This window comes from Chiloscyllium punctatum, chromosome 10 (assembly GCF_047496795.1).
Source record: "Chiloscyllium punctatum isolate Juve2018m chromosome 10, sChiPun1.3, whole genome shotgun sequence".
NCBI classification, from domain to species: Eukaryota; Metazoa; Chordata; class Chondrichthyes; order Orectolobiformes; family Hemiscylliidae; genus Chiloscyllium; species Chiloscyllium punctatum.
The window spans coordinates 57,398,622-57,423,306 of NC_092748.1; the positions used below are offsets into that span (position 1 = coordinate 57,398,622).

Consider the following 24,685-nt stretch of genomic DNA (forward strand, 5'->3'; position numbering starts at 1 on the left):
CACAATCCTCCAGTCCAGTTGGCTCTATGATAATTAATGCAAAATCTTTGTGACTGTTTCATAACAGCTGACTGTTACTGACTTAGTTCAATAATATCACTGTCCATCATAGATTTATTCTCATCTCTCATCTGAGCTAATCTCTTTGGATTGGCTGAATACAAGTGTTGCTTTCTAGGTTCTGCATTCCCTATAAGACCATAGATACAGGAGCAGAATTAGACTGTTTGGCCCATTGGGTCTGCTCTACCATTCGATCATGGTTGATATATTTCTCAACTCCATTCATTTGCCTTCTCCCCATAACTCTTAATCCTCTTACTAATTAAGAACCTATCTATGTCTGGAAATAGAAAAACTGTGACTTTGGCACAGAGGGCTGTGGAAGCTGAATTCCACATATTAACCACCCTCTGGCTGAAGAAATTCTTCCTCATCTCAGTTCTAAAGGGTTGACCCTGTACCCTGAGACTGTGCCCTCAGGTCCTAGTCTCTCCTACTAGCGGTTTTATGTTCATGTCCACTTTATTCAGGCCTCAGTATTCTTAAAGATACCATGCGCTCCCCCATCATCCTTCTAAACTCCATTGAGTACAGACCCAGAGTCCTCAACCACTCCTCATATGCTGGGTTCTTCAATCCGGAATAACAACACGATCAGGATGGTTTTTCTTGGCCTATTCTCACAAATTAGGCTTTGTGAGTCATCTTTATAGTTTTCGGGGATATAAGACATGATGCTACCTAACCTTTAAAGTATTCTTTTGTTTTCCAACTTGATTGTTAGAAAGTTAATACTTAAACATTCTATTTCAGATTCATTCTCCCATTGCTTCAGTGTTTCTATTTTGGAACAGAGTCTATAGTAATTTATTGACATTTGTATTTGTACAGGAAATAATGAAAAGTGTTGAAGTCACCATTCTCGGGAACCTGTTTTAATAACAGAAATCATAGAACATAGAACATATAGAACATAGAACATAGAACAGTACAGCACAGAACAGGCCCTTCGGCCCACGATGTTGTGCCGAACTTCTAACCTAGATTAAGCACCCATCCATGTACCTATCCAAATGCCGCTTAAAGGTCACCAATGATTCTGACTCTACCACTCCCACGGGCAGCGCATTCCATGCCCCCACCACTCTCTGGGTAAAGAACCCACCCCTGACATCTCCCCTATACCTTCCACCCTTCACCTTAAATTTATGTCCCCTTGTAACACTCTGTTGTACCCGGGGAAAAAGTTTCTGACTGTCTACTCTATCTATTCCTCTGATCATCTTATAAACCTCTATCAAGTCACCCCTCATCCTTCGCCGTTCCAATGAGAAAAGGCCGAGAACTCTCAACCTATCTTCGTACGACCTACTCTCCATTCCAGGCAACATCCTGGTAAATCTTCTCTGCACCCTCTCCAAAGCTTCCACATCTTTCCTAAAGTGAGGCGACCAGAACTGCACACAGTACTCCAACTGTGGCCTAACCAAAGTCCTGTACAGCTGCAACATCACTTCACGACTCTTGAATTCAATCCCTCTGCTAATGAACGATAATACTCCATAGGCCTTCTTACAAACTCTATCCGCCTGAGTGGCAACCTTCAAAGATCTATGTACATAGACCCCAAGATCCCTCTGTTCCTCCACCTGACTAAGAACCGTACCATTAACCCTGTATTCCGCATTCTTATTTGTTCTTCCGAAATGGACAACCTCACGATTGGCAGGGTTGAACTCCATCTGCCACTCCTCAGCCCAGCTCTGCATCATATCTAAGTCCCTCTGCATCCGACAACATCCTCACTGTCCACAACTCCACCTATCTTCGTATCATCTGCAAATTTACTGACTCACCCTTCGACTCCCTCATCTAAGTCATTAATAAAAATTACAAACAGCAGAGGACCCAGAACTGAACCCTGCGGAACTCCACTTGTAACTGGGCTCCAGGCTGAATATTTACCATCTACCACCACTCTCTGCCTTCGACCGGTTAGCCAGTTATTCTATCCAATTGGCCAAATTTCCCTCCATCCCATGCCTCTTGACTTTCTGCATAAGCCTACCATGGGGAACCTTATCAAATGCCTTACTAAAATCCATGTACACTACATCCACTGCTCTACCCTCATCCACATGCTTGGTCACCTCCTCGAAGAATTCAATAAGACTTGTAAGGCAAGACCTACCCTTCACAAGTCCGTGCTGGCTGTCCCTAATCAAGCAGTGTCTTTCCAGATACTCGTAAATCCTATCCCTCAGTACCCTTTCCATTACTTTGCCTACCACAGAAGTAAGACTAACTGGCCTGTAATTCCCGGGGTTATCCCTATTCCCTTTTTTGAACAGGGGCACAACATTTGCCACTCTCCAGTCCCCTGGTACCACCCCCGTTGCCAGTGAAGACGAGAAGATCAATGCCAACGGTACTGCAATTTCCTCTCTTGCTTCCCACATAATCCTAGGATATATCCCGTCAGGCCCGGGGGACTTGTCTATCCTCAAGTTGTTCAAAATGTCCAACACATCTTCCTTCCTAACAGGTATCTCTTCTAGCTTAACAGTCCATTCCACACTCTCCTCTTCAACAATATGGTCCCTCTCGTTCGTAAATACTGAAGAGAAGTACTTGTTCAAGACCTCTCCTATCTCTTCTGACTCAATACACAGTCTCCCACTACTGTCCTTGATCGGACCTACCCTCGTTCTCGTCATTCTCAGGTTTCTCACATACGCATAAAATGCCTTGGGGTTATCCTTGATCCTATCCGCCAAGGATTTTTCATGCCCTCTCTTAGCTCTCCAAATCCCTTTCTTCAGGTCCCTTCTGGCTATCCTGTATCCCTCCACTGCTGTCTGAACCCTGTTTCCTCAACCTATGTAAGCCTCCTTCTTCCTCTTTACTAGACATTCAACCTCCCTCGTCAACCAAGGCTCCCTCACACGACCATTTCTTTCCTGCCTGATAGGTACATACATATCAAGGACACGTCGTATCTGCTCCTTGAAAAAGTTCCACATTTCCACCACATCCTTCCCTGACAGCCTATGCTCCCAACGTATGCTCCTCAAATCCTGTCTTACAGCATCGTAATTTCCCTTCCCCCAATTGTAAAATCTACCTTGTTGTGCGCACCTATCTCTCTCCATAACCAAGGTGAAAGTCACAGAATTGTGGTCACCATCACCAAAATGTTCACCCACTAACAAGCCCACCACTTGTCCCGGTTCATTACCGAGTACCAAATCCAATATGGCCTCCCCTCTGGTTGGACACTCTACATACTCCGTTAGAAAAGCTTCCTGGACACACTGCACAAACACCGCCCCATCCAATCTACTTGATCTAAAGAGCTTCCAATCAATATTTGGGAAGTTGAAGTCGCCCATGACTACGACCCTGTGGCTTCTGCACCTTTCCAAAATCTGTTTCCCAATCTGTTTCTCCACATCTCTGCTGCTATTGGGGGGCCTATAATAAACACCCAACAAGGTGACTGCACCTTTCCTATTTCTGACTTCAGCCCATACTACCTCCAGAGGCAGATCCCCCTCAAACTTCCTTTCTGCAGCCGTTATACCATTTCTAATTAGCAATGCCACCCCCCCCCCTCCTTTTTTACCGTCCTCCCTAATCTTACTGAAACATCTGTAACCAGGAACCTCCAACAGCCATTCCTGTCCCTCATCTATCCATGTTTCCGTGATGGCCACAACATCGTAGTCCCATCATATATTGAAAAAATTAAGATAAAGACCATGTTTGTTCAATTTACGGCTCATGGGTTTGCAAGGCTGAGGAAAAGACAGGAACAGCATTATTCTCATTATTGAGTCTCCTCTTAATTTAAGAAAGACCAATGAACCTTGTTTTAATAGTTCTCTAGAGACAGGCAACAACACAAAGACCTTATTTCGTGCAATAAAATGTCAAATGTTGGCATTTTTTGCTCTCTTTTCATTATTTGTTGAGATTCTTTCATTTTTTTTAACAGCCAGCTCATATGTGTCCATGAGTTTATGAAATTTGATAAATAGATTGAAAGTGTGATTTCTGAGATTTGGTTTACCAGCTCTTTATTAATTTAAGTGGTCCTCTTTCCTCATTTCTGTTTATTGGTTGAAAAGGATTAAATTCTGTGAACTCATTAGGAGTGTCCCTAATGGCTAATAGTAACAATAGAATTCCCTTACCACAATCATTTGGACAATCTTGGCAATACACTCTGATCATAATCTTTAAAACTTGATGCCATCTGTCCAATGAACCTTGAGATTGTATATTGAACTACGTCAAAGTAGCTGTTATGAAAGAGGATGAGTCACAAAGATTCTGCATTAATTATCACAGTGTCAACTTCACTGGAGGATTGTATTGAACAAATTGGACATGGTTGATTTGTCACAAAAATCATGCTGAAGGGGTATTGGAAAATTCCTGTAAACAAGAGAGCTTAAAGAACCTCAGCTTTTGCTTAATTCCTAAATTAGTCATAGTTTATTTAAAGAGCTGCAATATAAAATTTGACCCTTAGTCTGATTGTATTTCTTTGGATGATTTATGTCTTGTGAAACAAAGCTATCTTTTCCATGCTACTTTAGTAGTTTTTTTTCCTTAGTCATTATGAAATCACCTGGAAACATCCATAATCAATTAAATATACCAATTCCCATTCCTCGTTCTAGGTAGTCATCCTACGCAATCTAATAACATCCAACTAAACAGTTCTTCAAAAGCTGATATTAGAATTAAAAGTACAGATTTAATTGAGGGTTGCAGACATGAGCATGTCAGGCAAAATTTGACTGCATCTTTATGTAATCCTGCCTCACACTGGAGCCTGTCAGTCCCTGATGCTGGCTGAACATGCTATTTGTCGCCTTCTCTATTCTGTTTCATGATCAGCTCATATTCTTTAATTTCTTTATTTCTTTGGATTCAGGTTTTCCTAATTCAATTTTTCTCTACTTCTCGTGTATTTTCTATTTATCATTTTCCTTAATTTTTTGTTTTTTTAAATTTATGTTTTTCAAAGTCTGGTTTTTGAGTTTCTAACTGTATGCTAGCTAATTCTAGCTCTGACATCCCAATTCCATGTTTCCTTTTCTGATTCTATATGTTGTATAATCACTTATATATATAGCAACTCAACTTTAGAGATCCAGAAGACTTGCAATGTGTCTCACTTGCTTGTGCTAGAGGCTACATAGATTCAGATGCAGGCCCTTATTCTTTGTAAGCAGAAAGAATATGCTGATGCATTACATTTTTTTCAATTAAAAGAAAAGCTTGGTGGACAGCCATTCCTTGGTGCATTTCCCTAACAATGCCTTGACGAATTAGAGTTGACTTGGTTGGTTGTATTTAAACAAAAGCTTAGGGGTTAACTCTTCCCTGATGCATTCCTCATGGCAATCCCTATATGAATCAAGTCCACTTGCCAACCTGTCAGCAATCCCTCTTTATGCAGAATAATGCTTGCAGTTCTGTCCTGATGAATGCACACAAAGAATCTTCAGCAACTTGTCTCTTTTTTTTGCAGAAAAACCAATAACAGTTTCTTTTAAGCATGTGTTTGATGTTATCTCTGGGCTTAGACTTTTGGAATCATGGTCATGGTGTTTGCCAGCTACAGTCAACCTTTTATGAAGCAAAAAGAATTTTGCTTTTTTACCAAATATTGGATTTGGACTGAAATTAAGACATGAAGAACAGTTAATGTGCAACTGTGTTATGTGTGGTTCAGTAGGTAGTTTTGCATGAAAAGGTTGGAGTTGCAGTTTGCACTCTGGAGAAACAAGTGAAAAATCTAGGCCACATGCCAGTGTTGTATGGAGGTAATGCTGCACTATCAAAGGTACTTAGTTTCAGATGAAAGGATGCAGCAAGGCTCACCTGCTCTTTCTGGTGGACAGAGGAGACAATGGCATTAATTTTGAAAATGAGCAAGGAATTTTTGCCTGATAATTTGGCCAATATTTATTCTTCAGCCAACATGACTAAGATAGACCATCTGATTGTCGCAACCTTCTGTTTAAGACCTTAATGTGCACAGACAACTCGCTATCATGTTTCCTGTATTGTAGCAATGACTGCACATTCAGTTGCAGTACTTAAGCTGTGTGAAGGCCTATCCTGGAGTTGAGAAAGGCAATTGGTTTTGATACTTCTGGAATAGTGAGAAGAATCTGGGAACCAACTTGCTGATTGCTATTTGGTGACAGTTGTCAAAAAGTACATTTTAAATGAGAATACTTGGTTGTGATGCTCTGAATGACTCAATAACCTAACAACATTCATTGTATAGGTACATCCACTACTTGACTACTTTTGATGGGCTATTAGTGCCAGTTGAATTACTATCCAACATTCATTGTCAAGTTCAAGAGAAAGGAAAGGATGTATAATTGTGTACACAGGCAACAGTGTTGATCTAAACACTGGATCCCAACCAGTTCTCTCTCCCTCCTGAAGAATAAATGCAAGGTGAACAGCATAGGGAGGACTTCTCTCCAGTTGTTCTACAATCTGTTCTGGTTGTCACATTTGCCTTGGTGATCAGTAGTTGTGTTACCCATACATGTTGTTTTCATCATCTAAACCAGAATATATTTTGAAGTATTTTGTCAAATTAAACTTATTCCATACACCACTGAGACTTGTGCACTTGATTACTGAGAACACAGATTATTGATAACACATTTGTGCAATCCTTTGATTATTAATAACCTTTTAAAACAAAGTTATAATATGGTGAATAAAATGAGGACAAATTTATGTATGTTGACAGAAGACAAGAAAAGTGAGGAAGAACCATCCTGTGGAATTGAAAATACATCAGGAAAACTTAAAAGAAGATTTCCTGATTTTGGGTATGATTTCAGTTGCTTATGAGAATTTATTTGTAAGCTTATCATTTTATTTATTTAGTAATGGATGCCATTAATATTACCTTGTCCCAGGTGACATTTCAACCACAGAATATTTTGTTAATTCAGAGCATAAGTTTGTTTCTCCATATTGATTTAGTGACCAAAGAAGCATTGCGTATTTCTGTCTTATCCATTTGCCTCAGTACCAGGAACTTTAATTTACATCTTTATTCCTTTTCCAACACCCAAATTGTTGTCCACTGCATATTAATTCTCCTCAAGCTTTAACTTACTGTTTAATTCTCATCTGTGCATTCATTGTCCATTTTATTTTAAAGTTCCCTTATCCTATCTGTTAATTTTAAAAGTTTTGACTTTGTCAACTTTATGGAGGTGCCTTAGATCCCATTCCTGATCACTTTCCAAAACCTCCAATGAAACTGTATCTCTGTGTGTGGGCTGAAAGCAGACTCAGTATTATTTGTGCTCAGTTCCACAGTTAAATAATTAATTGCCTGCCTGTATTCACAGTTGGCTCTCATCATATGTGTTTAATCACTGGCGTCTGACCTTTCAAAAAAAAATTGTTGAAGTCTGGCTTCACCATTAAATGAATATATTAAGGTTATTATATTAAATCCAAATAAAAGGTATAAATTACATACTGATAGCTTGATATTTAAGCTAGATGTCCTGAGTCTGAAAACTAGTTAAAACTTGCTGAACTGTCTGAGGTATTGGATTTTAGAAAGAAAATGGTGATGTGTCACCTGGTAAAGCCTTTGACAAGGTTCCGCATTGTAAACTAATTAGTAAAGTTAGATCACGTGGGATTCGGGCTGAGCTTGCCAATTGGATACAAAATTGGCTTAATGGTAGGAAACAGTGAAGGTGGAGGGTTGTTTCTCGGTCTGGAGACCTGTGACCAGTGGTATTCCACAGAGATCAGTGTTGGGTCCACATTTTTGTTGTTCAGATAAACGATTTAGATGACAATATAGAAAGCATGGTTTGTATGTTTTGGTTGACCAAGATTGGTGGTATAGTGGACACTGAAGAAGGTTTTCTAAGATTAATTGGGTCAATGGGTTTGAGTGGCAAGTGGAGTTTAATTTGAATAAGTGCAAGGTATTGCATTTTGGTAAAACAAACTTATATAGTTAAAAGTAGGGCCTTGGGCAGTATTATAGAAAAGAGAGACCTAGGGGTTCAGGTACATAATTCTTTGAAGTTTGCATCACAAACAGAGGGTTGTTAGAGTGTTTAGCATCCTTGCCTTCATTGCTTAGACCTTTTGAGTATAGGAGTTGGGACATTATGTTGAGGCTGTACAGGACTTTGATGAGGCCTGTTCTGGAATACTTCTGGTCTACCTATTATACAAAAGGTTATTATCAAGCTGAAGAGGGTTCAAAAGAGATTTACCAGGATGTTGCTGGGAATGAAGGATTTTAAGTTACAAGGCGAGGCTGGATAGCCTGGGACTTTCTTCACTGGAGCGTAGGAAGTTTAGAGATGACCTTATAGAGATTTATAAGATAATGAGGGTGCAGGTAAGGTGAATGGCAGGTGTCTTTTCCCTAGGTTGGGAGATTTCAAGACTAGGGGGCATATTTTTGAGGTGAGAGGAGAAAGATTCAAAAGGGATACGAGAGGCAAACATTTTACACAGTGGTGTTTGTATAGAATGAACTTCCAGAGGAAGTGGTGGATGCAAGTATTGTTAGAATGTTTAAAAGACATTTGGATAAGTACATGAATAAGAAATGTTTGAAAGGATACGGTCCAAGCGCAGGCAGGTGGAACTAATTTAATTTGGGATTATAGTCAGCATGAACTAGTTGGTCCAAAGCATCTGTTTCCATGCTGTATGACTCTCTAACTCTGTGGTCCATGTTCACATTAAGTAATATTGCTAGAGACATGAGTAGAAGTAACTGCTCACAGTGATTGAGAACCATATTGTCACTCAATCACTTGTGGGGTCTTTAGTGTGTGCTGGCTCCCTGAGAATTGCACCACTAAATATGGCTGACTTAAAACTATAGTCCCACCGTTTTCATCCGTGATCTAACTGAGCAACTCGCTACGTGAAGAAGCTCTTGTGGTGCACTGGCAATGGCCCTATCTCTGGGTCAGAAGTCCCATCTGCTCCAGAGATGGTGTCATAGCACATTTGAACAGTTGAATAAAAATATCCAAAATTCAGTAAAAGTACATTCTATTCAGATATGATTTAGCTACAGGTGGAACTAAAGAAAACAAGGTAGTGTTATTTTCAAGAAACTATGTAAAAGTTCAGAATTTAGTTTAAGTTTATTTTGAGTAGGCAGTATATATTACTGGCAACCATGTGCAAAGGTGACTAATAGTCTAACCCTTTCTTCCTCCTTTTTCCCTCACCCTTTTATACAAATAGTGGATTAAGAAAATCTGGTGGAAAAGGCAAGAAATTAGATAAAGAAGATCGTCGAACCTCTCTGGGTAGCAGGTATTCTGTTATAATTACACAATTGTTCATCTCTAACTGCCTCAAAAATTCAAATTTTAAATATTCAAATATTTGTGTGAATTGTGTAGTGATTGCCTAAATCATTTTGAGTGAAGTTTGCATGTGTTTTGATTTTATAAACTAATCATTTTGGTAAGGTTGGCATTGCATATTGTTTTCGTCTCCTGTTCTTCAGTTCACATTGCTAATGTATAAAGAATGATTTATATGCAATTTTCCTTCAATTTGTTTGACAGGGGATCAAAAGAAATGCTTGAGAGTTCAGGTGGTAACCTTTCTGCTGCAGATTCAGTCACATCTATACCAACTTGCATGCCCTTTTCTTGGTTTGGTGATAGTCGTAAGGAAGCAGTCTCTTCCAACAGCAGCCTTCATTCACCTCCAAGTTCACACGACATCTTTTGTGAAGAGGACAAAGAGACACCTGGAAATAAAGTAAGTTGGAAATAATTGGTATTTGTTCCTTTCTTTTAATTGAAGCACTTTTATGATTGTTTAATCTTTTGATGTAGATTTGTTTTTAATTATGAGAAGATTAAAGACATTAGTTCTGTCCCTTCACAGTTTTTTGCAGAAACAGTTTATGTATCTAAAAATGATATAGTTCTATTTGTATCTCCATAGCAGGTTCTTGATATAAATCACCTTTAGGATTACCACAACGGTGGTTTGCAGAAAACAAGCTGTTCCTTGATTCTTTTTTACATTTCATTTTCTTTTTTAGTATAAGTTACATTTAAAACAAATTCCGACTTTTTTTTCTCTTTTTGCAAGTCTCTTCAATGTCTCACCCCTCTCTACCTCTGCAATCTCCTGTAGTCCAACAACCTCCATCCTTTTAATTGCCCTTGAAATGAGTGCTTTGCTGAGCCATTTCAGAAATCAATTAAGAATGAACCATATTGTTGTGATTCTGGAGTCTCATGCAGACCAGACCAGGTAGGGAAGCAGATTTCCTTCCTCAAAGGTTATTAGTGAACTAGTTGGGTTTCATGATCTGCATTACTAAGGCTAAGTTTTTAATTCCATATTTTAAAAAGTTAGTTAAATTTAAATTCCACCAACGGTGTGATTCATCATTAATCATGTATTTAATCTAAAGTCATGTCACATTCATTACAGCAAGGCAGAATGCTGAAGCATTGTCTTCAATAAGAATCAATTTATTTTTTGAATGAGGAAACCATTTATTAGCTATGTAGGGTTTTGTATCATTTGCCATGTATTCTCAAATGCTTTTTGTAATTGTATCAATTGTGCAATTTCCCTTTTATTAGGAGCAGCTGTTTTTAAACTAAATTTGATCTTAACTTAGCAGGAATCAAACTCAAGATTAGTTGTGCTGGAAAAGCATAGCAGGTCAGGCAGCATCCGAGGAGCAAGAAAATCGACATTTCGGGCAAAAGCCCTTCATCAGGAATGAGGTTGTGAGCCTCTGGGGTGGAAAGATAAATTGTGGGCTGGGGGGGAGGGGAGGGGAGAAGGTAGCTAAGAGTGCAGTCGATGGATGGAGGTGGGGATGAAGGTGATAGGTCAGAGAGGTGGGTGGAGCAGATAAGTGGGAAGGAGGATTGGCAGGTAGGACAGGTCATGAGGGTGGTACTGAGCTGGCAGGTTAGAAATGGAGTAAGGTCGGGGGAGGGGAAATGACAAACTGGTGAGGTCCACATTGATGCCCTGAGGCAGAAGATGAGCCATTCTTCATCCAGGCTGCAGGTGGTGAGGGAATGGCAGTGGAGCAGGCCCACAACCTGCATGTCCTTGACAGAGTGGGAGAGGGAGTTGAAATGTTGGGCCACGGGGCGGTGGGGTTGATTGGTGTGGGTGTCCCAGAGATGTTCTCAAAAGCGCTGTGGAAGAACGCGTCCAGTAACTTATGCAACTAGGTCAAGTATGTTATAAAATTAAAAATGTGTTAATGTAAAGTTAAACCTAGTTTTTTTTTGCCTTGAAATTGCGATGTATGTCTTGACTTTTTGTACTTATTAAAGTGAGATGTTGAAAGCAATACAACACATTTGCTTCAATTAATGTCAGCATTTAACACTCTCCCTCTTCTCTGCCCCATTCATTGAATAACCTTTGGTCAATTTTAGCCAACCTAAATTTCATGGTCCACATCAACAGCTTTACTACATTTGTAACACTTCAATCCCTCTCCTAGTGAAGGCCTGCCATTACCACTATCAAAATAGTGCAAGAGGATGTTGGATAGGGTAAGCATGATTTAGCAATGCATCAAGATAAAAAAAAGCGAAAAGCTCATAGGACAAAAAATGAATAACCCAAGTGAATATAGCAATTTGTTTACTAATAAATAAGCCAGCAATGTTGAAAAATAAAAAAAAGTATGATCTGTTGTTAAAATTTGGAAAAATATCCTGTCTTATGTGTGCTGCATAAATGTAGCATGAGAAGACAAGAAAATTAGAAAGGTAAATGGAACTCAAACAGTGAAATATGGTTTCCATGATTGCCCTGGCTCTGTGCTGGACATGAATGGAAGCTTAATTTTAGACATGTTGGAAGAACTGGTATGAAAGGGAACCGATTAGTACAGATGCAATGGAAACCGAGAGCTTGTACAATATCTAGGATGATAGGAATCATAATCAAGTGGACTGTAGAGTATGCAGTAGATACTGGTGGGAACCCAATCTCCAGAGGAGTTGTGGAAGAGAAGGATGAGTCACAGATGGATGATGTGAAGTTGAGTTCACAAGTTGATTAGAAACAAGCTGATAAAATTTCCTAGTTTTGAATGAAAGTAGTGGTTAAATAGTTCTGCTTCTGATTTTATGGTTTTCTTACAAGTTGATATATATCTTGATAATCTTCCAGTACTTAAGAATATAATCCGTTTGACCTGGTACTCTTGTTTTCTTTGCCATTCTGTTCATTATATCTACCATAATAATTTTTCTTTCTCATGTCTTACCCCACAAGCTGCTTCTATGATCCCTGTTGATCGCCCAATTTTTTTTTTCAAACCTTTCAACATTCCCAGTTGCACTGAATTAGAAACTTTTGAACTGTCATCCTGCATTCATTGATCACTGAGGTCTTCTGAGTAGTGGCTGTGGGTGTTGATGGGCACTTATATGAGCCACATCTGCACTAAATGTTCAGGAAATTTAGCTGAAAGCTGGTGAATTCAAGTTGAGCCACAGACACTAGAGGAAGGATATCCAGACACTTTGTTCTAGGAGACAGTCACACCAATCAGGCTAGGCACTTTGAACTTCTTCCTTGGTCAGATTCAGAAGAGACTAGAATGAAGCAGGTATGGGAGTCCAGAAGGTAGCAATGGAGAAGTCCCAACCTTTGCACTTTTTCAACAGATTCTAGATTCTTGTAACTTGCCTAAATGAAAGCAGAGCCCGCAAGGAGAATAAATGGACAGAACAGAAGCCATTCAACTGCGAGGTGTTAAAAGGAATATAGTTGTTTTAGGAGAAAATATTATTAGTGATTTACGTATAGTTTTGGCTGAGAGTGAGATTCACGGAGTCCTGCAGCATGGAAACAGAGCCATCAGAAAAACTAGTCCATGCTGACCATAATCCCAAAATAAACTATAGAATAATAGAAGCCCTACAGTTTGGAAGCAGGCTATTTGGCCTATCAAGTGCATACTGATCCTCCAAACAGCATCCTATCCAGACTCACCCCTCTAATATAATCCTGCATTTCCCTTGGCTAATCCACCTTACCAGCACATCCATGGAAACTGTGGGCAATTTAGCATGACCAGTCCACCTGACCTGTACAAGTTTGGACTGTGGGAGGAAACCAGAGCACCTGGAGGAAACCCACACAGACTTGGGGAGAATATCTGTGTGCAATTTGCACAGTCACACAATGCTGGAATTGAAATGGGACCCTAATACTGTAAGACAGTAGTGCTATCCACTGAGCCGCCCGTTATCTTTAGACTTGGCTATTATAAGACATTCCTGGCCAGCTTCTCTCAGTAAACTGGAGGTTTTTTAGAATTCTGCCCATGCTCAAACTCTCTTGAAATACCATTCATCTGTCATTGCTGTGCTTGCTGACCACCACTGATTTTAAAAATTGTTATCTTTGGTTTCGATTTAGAGTGTTGCTTGTCTCATTCCTACCTTCATAATAACCTTATAACCCTCCAAGATCTTTGCACCACTCTAATTCTCACCTCTTAGTCCTAGAGACATACAGCACAGAACAGACCCTTTGGTCCAACTCATTCCTTTTGACCAGACATCCTGAATAAATCTAGTTCCATTTATAGAATCATGAGGGTGTACAGCACAGAAACAGATCCTTCGGTCCAGCTTAGCTTTGCTGACCGGATTTCCTAACCTAATCTAGTCCTATTTGCCAGCACTTGGCCCATATCCCTCTCAATCCTTCCTATTCATATACCCATCCAGGTGCCTTTTAAATGTTGTTGTAATTGTACCAGCCTCTTCCACTTCCTTTGGCAGTTCATGTCATACACGCACCACCCTTTGCATGGAAAAGTCCCTTAGGTCCCTTCTAAACTTCTCCCCCCTCACCCTAAACCTATGCCCTCTGGTTCTGGACTCTCCCACCCCAGAGAAAAGACCTTGTCAATTTACCCTATACATGTCCCTCATGATTTTATAGAACTCTGTAAGGTCACCCTTTAGCCTCTGACACTCCAAGGAAAACAGTCCCAGTCTATTCAGCATTTCCCTGTAGCTCAAACCCTCCAAATCTGGTAACGTCCTTAATAAATCTTTTCTGAACCCTTTCAGTCCTTTCTATAGCAGGGACACTAGAAATGCATGCAGTATTCCAAAAGTGGCCTAACAAATGTCTTGTAAAGTCACAAGCATTCCAAACACCTCCTTTACTGTCCTGTCTACCTGGGATTCCACTTTCAAGGAAAATGAACCAGCACTCCAAGATTTCTTTGTTCAGCCACACTCCCTAGGACGTACCATTAAGTATAGAAGTCCTACCTTGATTTGCCTTTCCAAAATGAAGCACCTCACATTTACGTAAATAAAACTTCATCTGCCACTCGGCCCATTGGCCCGTCTTCTGTTCACATCCAAATCATTTATATAAATGACAAAAAGCAGTGCACCCAGCAATGATCCTTGCAGCACACTGCTGGTCAGAGGCCTCCAGTTTGAAAAACGACCCTCCACCGATAACCTATCTTCGACCTCTGAGCCAGTTCTGTATTCATATAGCTAGTTCTCCCTCTTGATTTTAATTGCTGCGCCATTTTCTTCTGCTCCTTAAATCTGAAATTCTCTCCCTAAATAAACATCTCAAATCTTTACTTCCTTTATTTAAGACAACTTATTAAGACCTACCACTGACTGTGCATATGAGTGTTTGCTTTCTCCTTAATTGATGCTGCCATATTTAGCTTTACATCACTTCTGAAATGTCTTGGGTGTTTTGTTGTCTCAAGGGCACTATGTAACTCCAAGTTAAAGTTGTAAGTAACTCTGATTGAAGAAAAGCAGAGAATCCTGTAAACTTCTCTTTTTTAAAAAATCCTTGGTTTGTCATATTATTTTGAATGGCATCTTGCTTTTTGTAACATTGCTTACCACGTTTGCCTGCATAAATTGATGTATTTCAAAATATTTAATGAAATGCAAAATACTTTGTTTACATGCGATTATACATGGCACAAATAGAGAATTATCTCCTGTGTTTTTCTGGCAACGTAGGGTTTCAAGTTCTATGACATTTACTACTTCTGAACCTATGGTGAAAGTAACAGAATCACAGAATTGTTATGGTTCAGAAGAGGGCCATTTGGCCACAGTGTCAGTACCCCACTTCTGAATCCCATAATATGATTACATACTTCTTTTTCTTTGGTAGTTACATTAATGAGGTAATTATATATTTTACGGTATTTTTCCCACCACATACTTTGAATATTTTCTTTTTCATTGGAAGTAATGCAATAATGTACAGTGACCAGTAGCATACTGCGTAGTTTTATAATTGTTGGTTAATTTAAATAGTTGTTGTATAGAAGTATTGTAAACTATGGCCACATATATATTTGTAATAAAACAAAGAACTGCGGATGCTGGAGATCTGAAAATACAAAAGCAAAAAATTTTGGACTAACTCAGTAGAAGTTCAGAAGAAGGGCCACTGGGCTGGAAATGGTTTGTGTTATGTATTTTTGTTTTATCAGTGGTAGCAGTAAATCAATAGAACAGAAGAGGGATAGAAAACAATCCAGTTCTGAATGTTCAGAGTGAAAAGTATTCTATTCCTTCATATTGATGTATCTTAAAGGGGTAACTTAAAAGTTTTTATTGTGCCTCATTTACATTAAGATAAGATTATATATTTTACCCGTAACATTTTATTTTACTCTGTTGAAACAGGTATCTGATCAAGCAATGACAGGAAAACAGAACCAATGGCAAAATCGAGCAGTTTCTCAGTGGACAACCCAACAAGTCTGTCACTGGCTGATGGGAATGAATTTAGAGCAATACACAGCAGAATTTGTTTCTAAAAACATTGATGGAGAACAACTAATGCAACTAGATAGCAGCAGACTTAAGGTACAGTATTGCAAGTTGTTCCACAATACTGCTAAATGTTGGATTTATTAAAGACAAATTGTGTTGTGTGTGCACAATAAATATTAGTCTAGAGGAAGGATAAAGTGTGCTTGTGTGGACCAGAATATTCATTTAAATGTTTCACCATTGGGACAGGGTGTAGGAAAAGATCAAGTGGCTTTTCTACTGTGTATAAACATCTATAGGCTTGATCATGATTCTCCAAAGTCAAATAGGTTTCCATATAAAATGTGTTTTCTTAGGGAAGATTCTTAGTATGTTAAGAAGCAGGTATTTCACTGTCTTCAGAATTCTTTAGAAAAGGTTGTGTAAACTCATTTTGTTTTTGGACATTTACCATTTGGATCTGAAAACTCAAGTTTCATAGTTTCAGAACCTAGATATTGAGAAAGCTGAATGGAAAGTATTCTAGTCACAATGATGAGTTTTTAAAGTACATAAGTGCACCAGACTGACCATTTCACTTAAATAAACAATAAATGTTCCACATGATAAGCACTAAGAACAACAAAATATTGTAAATTCACAGCAATCAGTTGTTATTGGTAAAAAGAAACAACTTCAAGGACTGAATGGTCTACTTCTGCCTCTGTTTTGTACAAAAAGTTAAAAGTTACAAAAAGTGTTACCCTTCATCAACTCTGATGATAGATGTTCAATTTTGAAAGTGTCAGAAGATCTAGTCTACATGTGACACTAGATCCACAGCAATGTGATTGACTCTTAACTGCCCTCTGGGCAATTCGAGATGGGCAGTAAATGCTGACCTAGCCGGTGACACCCTTATCCTGTGAATGAATATGAAAAAAAGCTGCTTTTTTTCTGATGTTGACTGATCTCCGTTCATTCAGCAATACATGTGGTTCAGATTGTAGATTGAATAACACCTCTTGTTAGGTATGACAAACCTAGAACTGACATCCATTCTCACAGCAGAATTGTCTGACTTAGTCGTTGGGCAACTAATAAGTGTAAATTTGAGCTGCCTTGATCGGCTCAGATAGAGAGAGACCAAAAAGGCCAGAAGTTGCTCGCAAACACCTAAATGAACAGGACAATTAAATGTGAGAGCATATTACAAGTATCTTGTAGATTACAATTGATGCAGTCCCAACTTTGATGGAGAATAACAGTATCATTATTCCTTGGTACTTGAATATGCGGCACCAAAATATACTTTTACAGCAGCTCTTGAATGTTGCGAAGTAGCCATAGCTTGCTGCAACTCATATGAACAGGCAGAAATGTGTGGAACTTGTTGAATGTGGTGCAGTTGCTATAAATAGAATTTGATTATCTAGACCTTTGTATTAGATGGTATTAGGCTAAGTGTATTCACACTTTTTTAGTTTTGAAAAGGGATAGCAGCACAAAGATAATCTTCACACTGCAGGATGTGATTTTTGAGTATGTTTGGGTTCATTACCAACATACTAAGTATGGAAAAATTGACTGGAATGGTGAACCCTCATCCATGAGACACTAATCAACATTTCAAGACATCAGTTACATAGGACAAAGAGATGTTGATGTTTTGCTGATGTAAAGGAGGGAAGAGTCAGGAACTCCTGACTCATTAGGTTTGTCCAAGGGATATATATAGTTTTAAGTATGATGTGGCAGTCAGTGGTAGAGATTCAGAAGATTCTGTGCTTCTAAGAGCACTGTGGAACAAATGATCCATTAAGATGAGATGCAGATCAACAATATGAATAGTAGATTGATTATTGATTTACAGTTGTCATATATACCGCGATACAGTAAAAAGTGTTTTGCTGCTATGCATACAGATCATATGATACAAAGTACATCAGGATAGCAGAACAGAGTGCAGAACACAGTGTTACAGCTGCACAGAAGGTGCAGAGAGAGAGAGATCAGAATTAACATTTGAGGCATTTGTTCAAAAGTCTTATAACAGTGGGGATGAAACTTGAATTTATTCATTCTTGTATTCAAACTTTTATATCTTCTGCCCAATGGAAGAGGGTGGAAGAGTGTATAACGGGGTTGGGAGGGGTCTCTGATTATGTTGGTTGCTTTCCTGAGGCAGTGGAAATATAAATGAGTCAATTAATGGAAGGCTGGTTTGCGTGATGGACTGGGCTGTGTATATGACTGTCTGTAGTTTCTTGCAGTCTTGGGAAAAGCAGTTGCCATATCACACTGTAATGTATCCAGATAGGATGCTTTCTGTAGTTCTATAGTTGAACCTTGAGGCAACTTTTATTCAGCCATGACAATGCATTCAGAATGGTTGTTCTGTCATTGGCTGTGGAGGATGAAGGATGTCATGGCATCACTGAGAAAACTACGAAAGCAGAGAGTACATCAAATATTCTGCTGGAAACAATGATATAAATTTAAATGTAAATAATGAAATTAACAATTAATATAAAATTTGAAATATTTAGAATATATTTATGACCAATGAGCCAAACAGAAGCAAGTCTTAATTTTACAGTTGGGAATTTGAACTTTAAATTCAGTTCACTGAGGAAAAAAAATCAAACTAATTTATGCTAAGATAGAAGACTCAAAACTACCACAGCTCTGTCCAAGACTCTACCATCAACTTGATATTTGCACCTCATGTCTTTTAATGATGTGTGATTATAGCAAGTTAGTGCAAAACGTTGCCATACATGGCACAAGAAAATTGACTGGTGCTGACAGTGTTTGCAAATATTCATGTTTGCAATATAGTTAGTTAGATGAAAGAGAGGGATCTGACTTAGTCTTGGACATGATTTAGACCTTAATATTCTTTGTTGCATTTTCAGGAGAAAGATATATGGTGACAGGGAGGAACTATACATTTTAACACTGTGCTAAAATTCAGTAAAAATGATCTGGGGGGGCTGCATTAAAAGGGAGCCAGCAAACTGATAAGAGAAGAATTAGTAATAGCAAACACAATCACAGTTGAGTTTAATGCAAGAATAAAAAAGATAATGAAGAATCATGAACTAGGAAAAAAACAAAGTTCATTCATAAAAGATCTGGTTCAGCTTAATTAGGCAAAAAAATTAACAAATGGCTGACAGATCAATGGAAGTATGTTAGATTGAGTGCAAGATAAATTGAATGTCAAAGACGTTTTGCTGCTAGAAATGAAAGCTAAACTCAAACTTCAAAAGGCTACCTGATAAAAGTAATGATTACAGTACTAAAGATAACTGTGAATATAGAAAATGGTGCACGTGAAAGAGCTATTAGGCAGTGTTAAAGGAAATTTAGTTATATAAATGTTTTACGTCAGTGTTTCCAAATGTTGGTATAACCTAGTAAATGGTTGGGTTTTCCAAATTTTCTGTCTTTCTGAATAACTGGAATAGAATGGAATAAGCCAGAAGATCCTAATGGAGCACATCATTGGTTGTTGCTAAATGTCCAAAGATGGCAGGTATTGTTCAGAATGTTTTTAACAAATATTGTCCTATTGGATGAGAGAGCAGACAGTGTAATATTTTTCAAAAGAATGATGAGAAGACTAAACTGTGTAACTGTTAACCTGTTGGTCTACCATCAGTTGTGGATAAACTTGTAGATTGACAGTCTCTGATAACGTTAATAAATATTTAGGCGTGTTTGGGTTAATCAGTGACAGCCTGCAGGGTTGATAACGTTAATTGTGTCTTTGGAAGAAAATGTTGGATAAATAGCATTAGCATGGAGATCCATCATATATGGATTTTGAGAAGATATTCAATAATGTGTCTTAGAGATCAGAAGAATTCAGAGATGTGATCTCAGAGAAATAAATCTGAATAAATAAAAGGTTTGACAGCCAAATGAGAAACGGTTAGGATTGCTTGGATGTCGAAGGAGTAGAAATAATACCTTTCAGTGGTTGGATGATTTTTCATTTTTATAGAAGATTCTTGTATCAAGAATGCAGTTTAAAAGTTTGGAAAACAACTGTAAAAACTTTTGGAAATCATAGGCACAATTTATAATTATGTAACCAGAAATAGAATTTTATCTGAGAAAAAGCTGAAAACGCTAGGGTTTTATTCCTTGAAACAAAAGAAGCTAAGGGGAGATTTGAAGTGCAGAAAATATGAGGGGCCTAAATAGAGTAGATAAGAAGGACCAGTTTCCCTTAAGGAATTCAGTAACTAGTGGAATAAATTTAAAGTAATTGGAAGAATTTTTAGAGCAAAGTTGAGAATTTTTTTCACCCAGAGGTTACTGGAGGGTCTGAATTCACTGCCTGAAACAGTGGTAGAAGCAGTAACATCACACTTAGAAAGCAAATACTGGCTATGCAGTCAAGTGTGAGTAACTACCCTTGACACTAAGGTAGCATCTCACTGTGGATAAAACTGAATTCAGTTGGAATTGAGGAAGTCTCTCCTACTGTTTGGAATTATACCGAGTTTAAAGATAGTGTTATTGGAGGTTTTTCATCGCAGTTTTAGGACATCAGTGGGTGAGCTCCTCAGGCTAGATTCCTAGGCTCAACTATCTTCAGCGCTTCATCAATAACCTTCTCTCCGTCATAAGATACTATGTGGAGAGATTTGCTGAATGTTCAGCATCATTCACAACAATCCAGACTGAAGTAGTCCATGTCCATATTCAGCAAGGCTTGTGCTGATACTTGATGAGTAACACTCGTGCCAGGCAATGACCATCTCCTCTTGACTTTCAAAAGTGTTACCTTTACTCAATTTCCCACTATAATCATTCTGGGGATTACAATTGACTAAGAAGTTAACTATCAACCACGTAAGCCACAAGAACAGGCAGAAAGCAGAAATTCTGTGGCTCGTAACTTGCCTCTTCAGTCTCCATTGCCTGGAGGAGTGCACCTCAACACCACCCAGGACAATGCAGCCCGCTTGATTGGCACCCTACTCACCAATTTCAACATTCACTCCTTTTACCAATAGTATACAATGGCATTAGTATATATCATCTACAAGATGCACGACAGCAATTCACTGAGACTTCTTTGAGAACACCTTTGAAACTTAAGACCTCTATCATTTAGATGGACAAGGCCATCTTGAAATTCCTTGCAAGCCACATACCATTCTGATTGGAATTATATTGTTATTACTTCACTGTCACGAAGTCCAAACATGAAACTCCCTTCTTAACAGCGTGTTTGAATGTGTGACTGTACCACATGAGCTGTTGCAGTTCAAAAAGAGGGGTCAGCATCACCTTCTCAATGGCAATTACAGATGGGTAATAAATGCTTGCCTGCAAATGAATACGTTTTAAAAAACTATATAGATCCCCATCACACAAACGAGAACAATTTTTGTCAATGTCAAGAATTAGTTGTGAGTAACCTTATTTTTTAATTAATCTGAGAGAACTGCTCTTCAGTTGCTAAATTGCAGAATTCTAGACAAAGGAACAGGTAAGTGACATTTGTCTTGCCATTATTGAGCTGAGGGAAGGGAAAGCAAAAGGGCTGGACTTTGCTAGTGTGCTTCTGAAAATTGGTGGCCTGTCTAAAACAGACAGTAGCATGTAGGCCTGCAATTGGTGGAAACTCTGTATAAAGCCTTTGATCACCTGATATTACTAGAATGGACTGTTGAAATGCCATTACAAGACACACACTAATTCAGTTAGGACATCAAGATTCAAATGAAGTAAGGGCAGTGCCAGAAAGTGACTTAGAGGAGGCAAGTTAATTGAATTATCCTCAGGGATATGTATCTACAAGATGCTTGCATTGTTTTTTGTTACTTTAGTTGCAGAGACCAAGAAATTACCAGTCAGCAAGCTTCTCTTGTTAGCCATTATGGAAGTCCAATCTAGGCCTTCATACTTCATAGCTGAGTGCCTTAGACTGATCACTCATAGAATATGTTATTAGCCGTAGTAACTTGACTGCCATAAGTGCATCCTATTGTTTAATGTGGAGCTCTAATTTTCTTAGATGGAACATTTAATAATTGTATAATATATCATAAGTGGGGACACGAGATAGCCTTGGCTGAGAAGATTATAGTGAATCTAAAGAGGTTCTTTAAGAATAGGACCCCTCAAGGATCAAAGTGGACATGTATGTGTAGAATCACAGGAGATGGGCAAGGTCCTCAATGAATAATTTCTCCTCTGTGTTTACCATAGAGAAAGACGTGAAGAGTTGGGGAAGTTAGGGAAGTCCATGTCGCAGTAGAGGAGTATTGGATGTATTCGAATATATGAAGGTGGATAAATCTCCTGGTCCTGACCAGATATATCCAAGAATACTGCAGAAGGCTACAGATAAAATCGCAGTGACCCTTCCTGATATTTTTGTATCATCGTTAGCCACGGGTGAGGTCCTGGAAGACTGGAGGGTTGTGACTGTTGTGCCCTTAGTCAAGAAGGGCTGCACAGTAAAACCTGGGAACTATAGACCAGAAGGCCTAACATCCTGGGAACTATAGATCAGAAAGCTACGTTGCTTGAGAAGATTCTCGGAGATAAGATATACGTGCATTTGGAAAGACAGGATCTGATTAGGCATAGTCAACACAGCTTTGTGCATGGGAGATAATCCCTCACATATTTGTTTGAGTTCTTTGATAAAGTGACCAAGATGGTTGATGATGGAAGGGCAGCAGATGTAGTCTATATGGATTTCAGTAAGGCCTTTGATAAGGTTCCACATGGTAGGCTGCTGTGGAAGGCTAGATTGCATGTAATCTAGGGGAAGCTAACAAATTGGACACACAATTGGCTTGATGGTAGGAAGCAGATGGTAATAGTGGAAGGATGCTTGTCGGACTGGAGGCCTGTGACGAATGGAATGCCTTAGGAGTTGGTGCTGAGTCCATTGCTGTTTGTTATTTATATCAATGATTTGGAAGAGAATGTTCAGGGCATGATTAGTAAATTTACGAATGACACTAAAATAGGCTATATTGTGGACAGTGAGAAAGGATATCAGAAATTGTAGCAGGATCTTGATCAGCTGGGAAGTGGGCAGAGAAATAGCATTGAGTCATAGAGATGTACAGCATGGAAACAGACCCTTCGGTCCAACCCGTCCATGCCGACCAGATATCCCAACCTAATCTAGTCCCACCTGCCAGCACCTTGCCCATATCCCTCCAAACCCTTCCTATTTATGTACCCATCCAAATGCCTCTTAAATGTTGCAATTGTACCAGCCTCCACCACTTCCTCTGGCAGCTCATTGCATACACATACCACCCTATGTGTGGAAAAGGTTGCCCCTTAGGTCTCTTTTTTTATATCTTTCCCCTCTCGCCCTAAACCTATGCCTTCTAGTTCTGGACTCCCCGACCCCAGGGAAAAGACTTTGTCTATTTACCCTATCCATGCCCCTCATAATTGTGTAAACCTGTATAAGGTTCATCCTTCAGCCTCCGACGCTCTAGGGAAAACACCCCCAGCCTGTTCAGCCTCTCCCTGTAGCTCAAATCCTCCAACCCTGGCAACATCCTTGTAAATCTTTTCTGAACCCTTTCAAGTTTTACAACATCTTTCCGATAGGAAGGAGACTAGAATTGCAGGCAATATTCCAACAGTGGCCTAACCAATGTCCTGTACAGCCACAACATGACCTCCCAACTCCTGTACTCAATACTCTGACCAATAAAGGAATGCATACCAAACGTCTTCTTCACTATCCTGTCTACCTGCGACAAATGGAGTTAATATAGGAAAGTGTGAGGTCTTGTATTTTGGAAAGTCAAATCAAGGTAGGAGTTTCATGGTGAATAGTAGGGCTTTAAGGAGTGTAGTAGAACAGAGGTACCTTGGAGTTCCGGTGCATGGTTCTCTGAAAGTGGAGTTGCTGCTAGGCAGGGCAGTGAAAAAGGCTTTTGGCATTCTGACCTTCATCTGTCAGGGCATTGAGTATCAAAGTTGGGAGGTTATGTTGCAGTTGTGTAGGATGTTGGTGAGGCTGCAATTGGAGTACTGTGTTCAGTTTTGGTAACTTTGTTAGAGGAAGAATGCTATTAAACTGGAAAGAGTGAGAAAGAAATTTGCAAGGATGTTAGCAGAACTCAAGGGTCTGAGTTACAGGGAGAAGTTGGACAAGCTAGGACATTTTTCTTTCGAGCTCAAAAGGCTGAAAAGGGATCTTATAGAAATGTATAAAATGAGAGGCATGGATAGGGTGAACGCACTCCCGTCTTTTTCCCAAGACTGGGGAATTGACGATGAGAGGAGATCAGTTTAAGGTTAGAGGGGAAAGAATAAAAGGGAACCTGAGCGGCAGCTTTTTTACATAGGATGGTATGCATATGGAATAAGCTGCCAGCAGAAGTGGTTGAGGCAGGTACATTAACAACATTTAAAAGGCATTTGGACAAATACATGGATAGGAAAGGTTTAGAAGGATATGGGCCAAGTGCAGGGAAATAGCGTGGATATACATTTTGGTTGGCATGGACGAGTTATACCAAAGTGCCTGTCTCTATGCTGTAGGACTCTACGGCTATATGTGGAGTCCCCGTGTTCCATTTTTTTAAAACAAAGGAATACCTAAAATGTTAATTATTTTCATTAGAGTCATGAATATTTACAGCATAGAAACTTGTCAAACTCATCCGTGCAGACCAGATATCCTAAATTAATCCAGTTCCATTTGCCAGCTTTTGGCCCATATTCCCCTTAAAGCCTTCCTATTCATGTACCCATCCAGATGCCTTTTAAATATTGTAATTGTCCAAGCCTTCACCACCAGCTCTGGCAAGTCCATGCACGCATCACCCTGTGTGAAAAAGTTG

At 39.1% G+C, this 24,685-nt stretch overlaps 1 protein-coding gene across 3 annotated transcripts in view; it reads left to right on the plus strand.

Annotated features, from left to right (window-relative positions):
• The window catches only part of ppp1r9ala (protein phosphatase 1 regulatory subunit 9A-like A), a 119,090-nt gene that overhangs the window by 90,067 nt on the left and 4,338 nt on the right, over window positions 1-24,685 (plus strand). For all 3 annotated transcript variants that reach the window (XM_072579237.1, XM_072579236.1, XM_072579235.1), the window contains exons 15-18: window positions 6,797-6,878; window positions 9,298-9,369; window positions 9,627-9,825; window positions 15,765-15,947. In XM_072579237.1, the coding sequence (XP_072435338.1) occupies window positions 6,797-6,878; window positions 9,298-9,369; window positions 9,627-9,825; window positions 15,765-15,947 (536 nt within the window). The remainder of the gene's footprint in view (window positions 1-6,796; window positions 6,879-9,297; window positions 9,370-9,626; window positions 9,826-15,764; window positions 15,948-24,685) is intronic.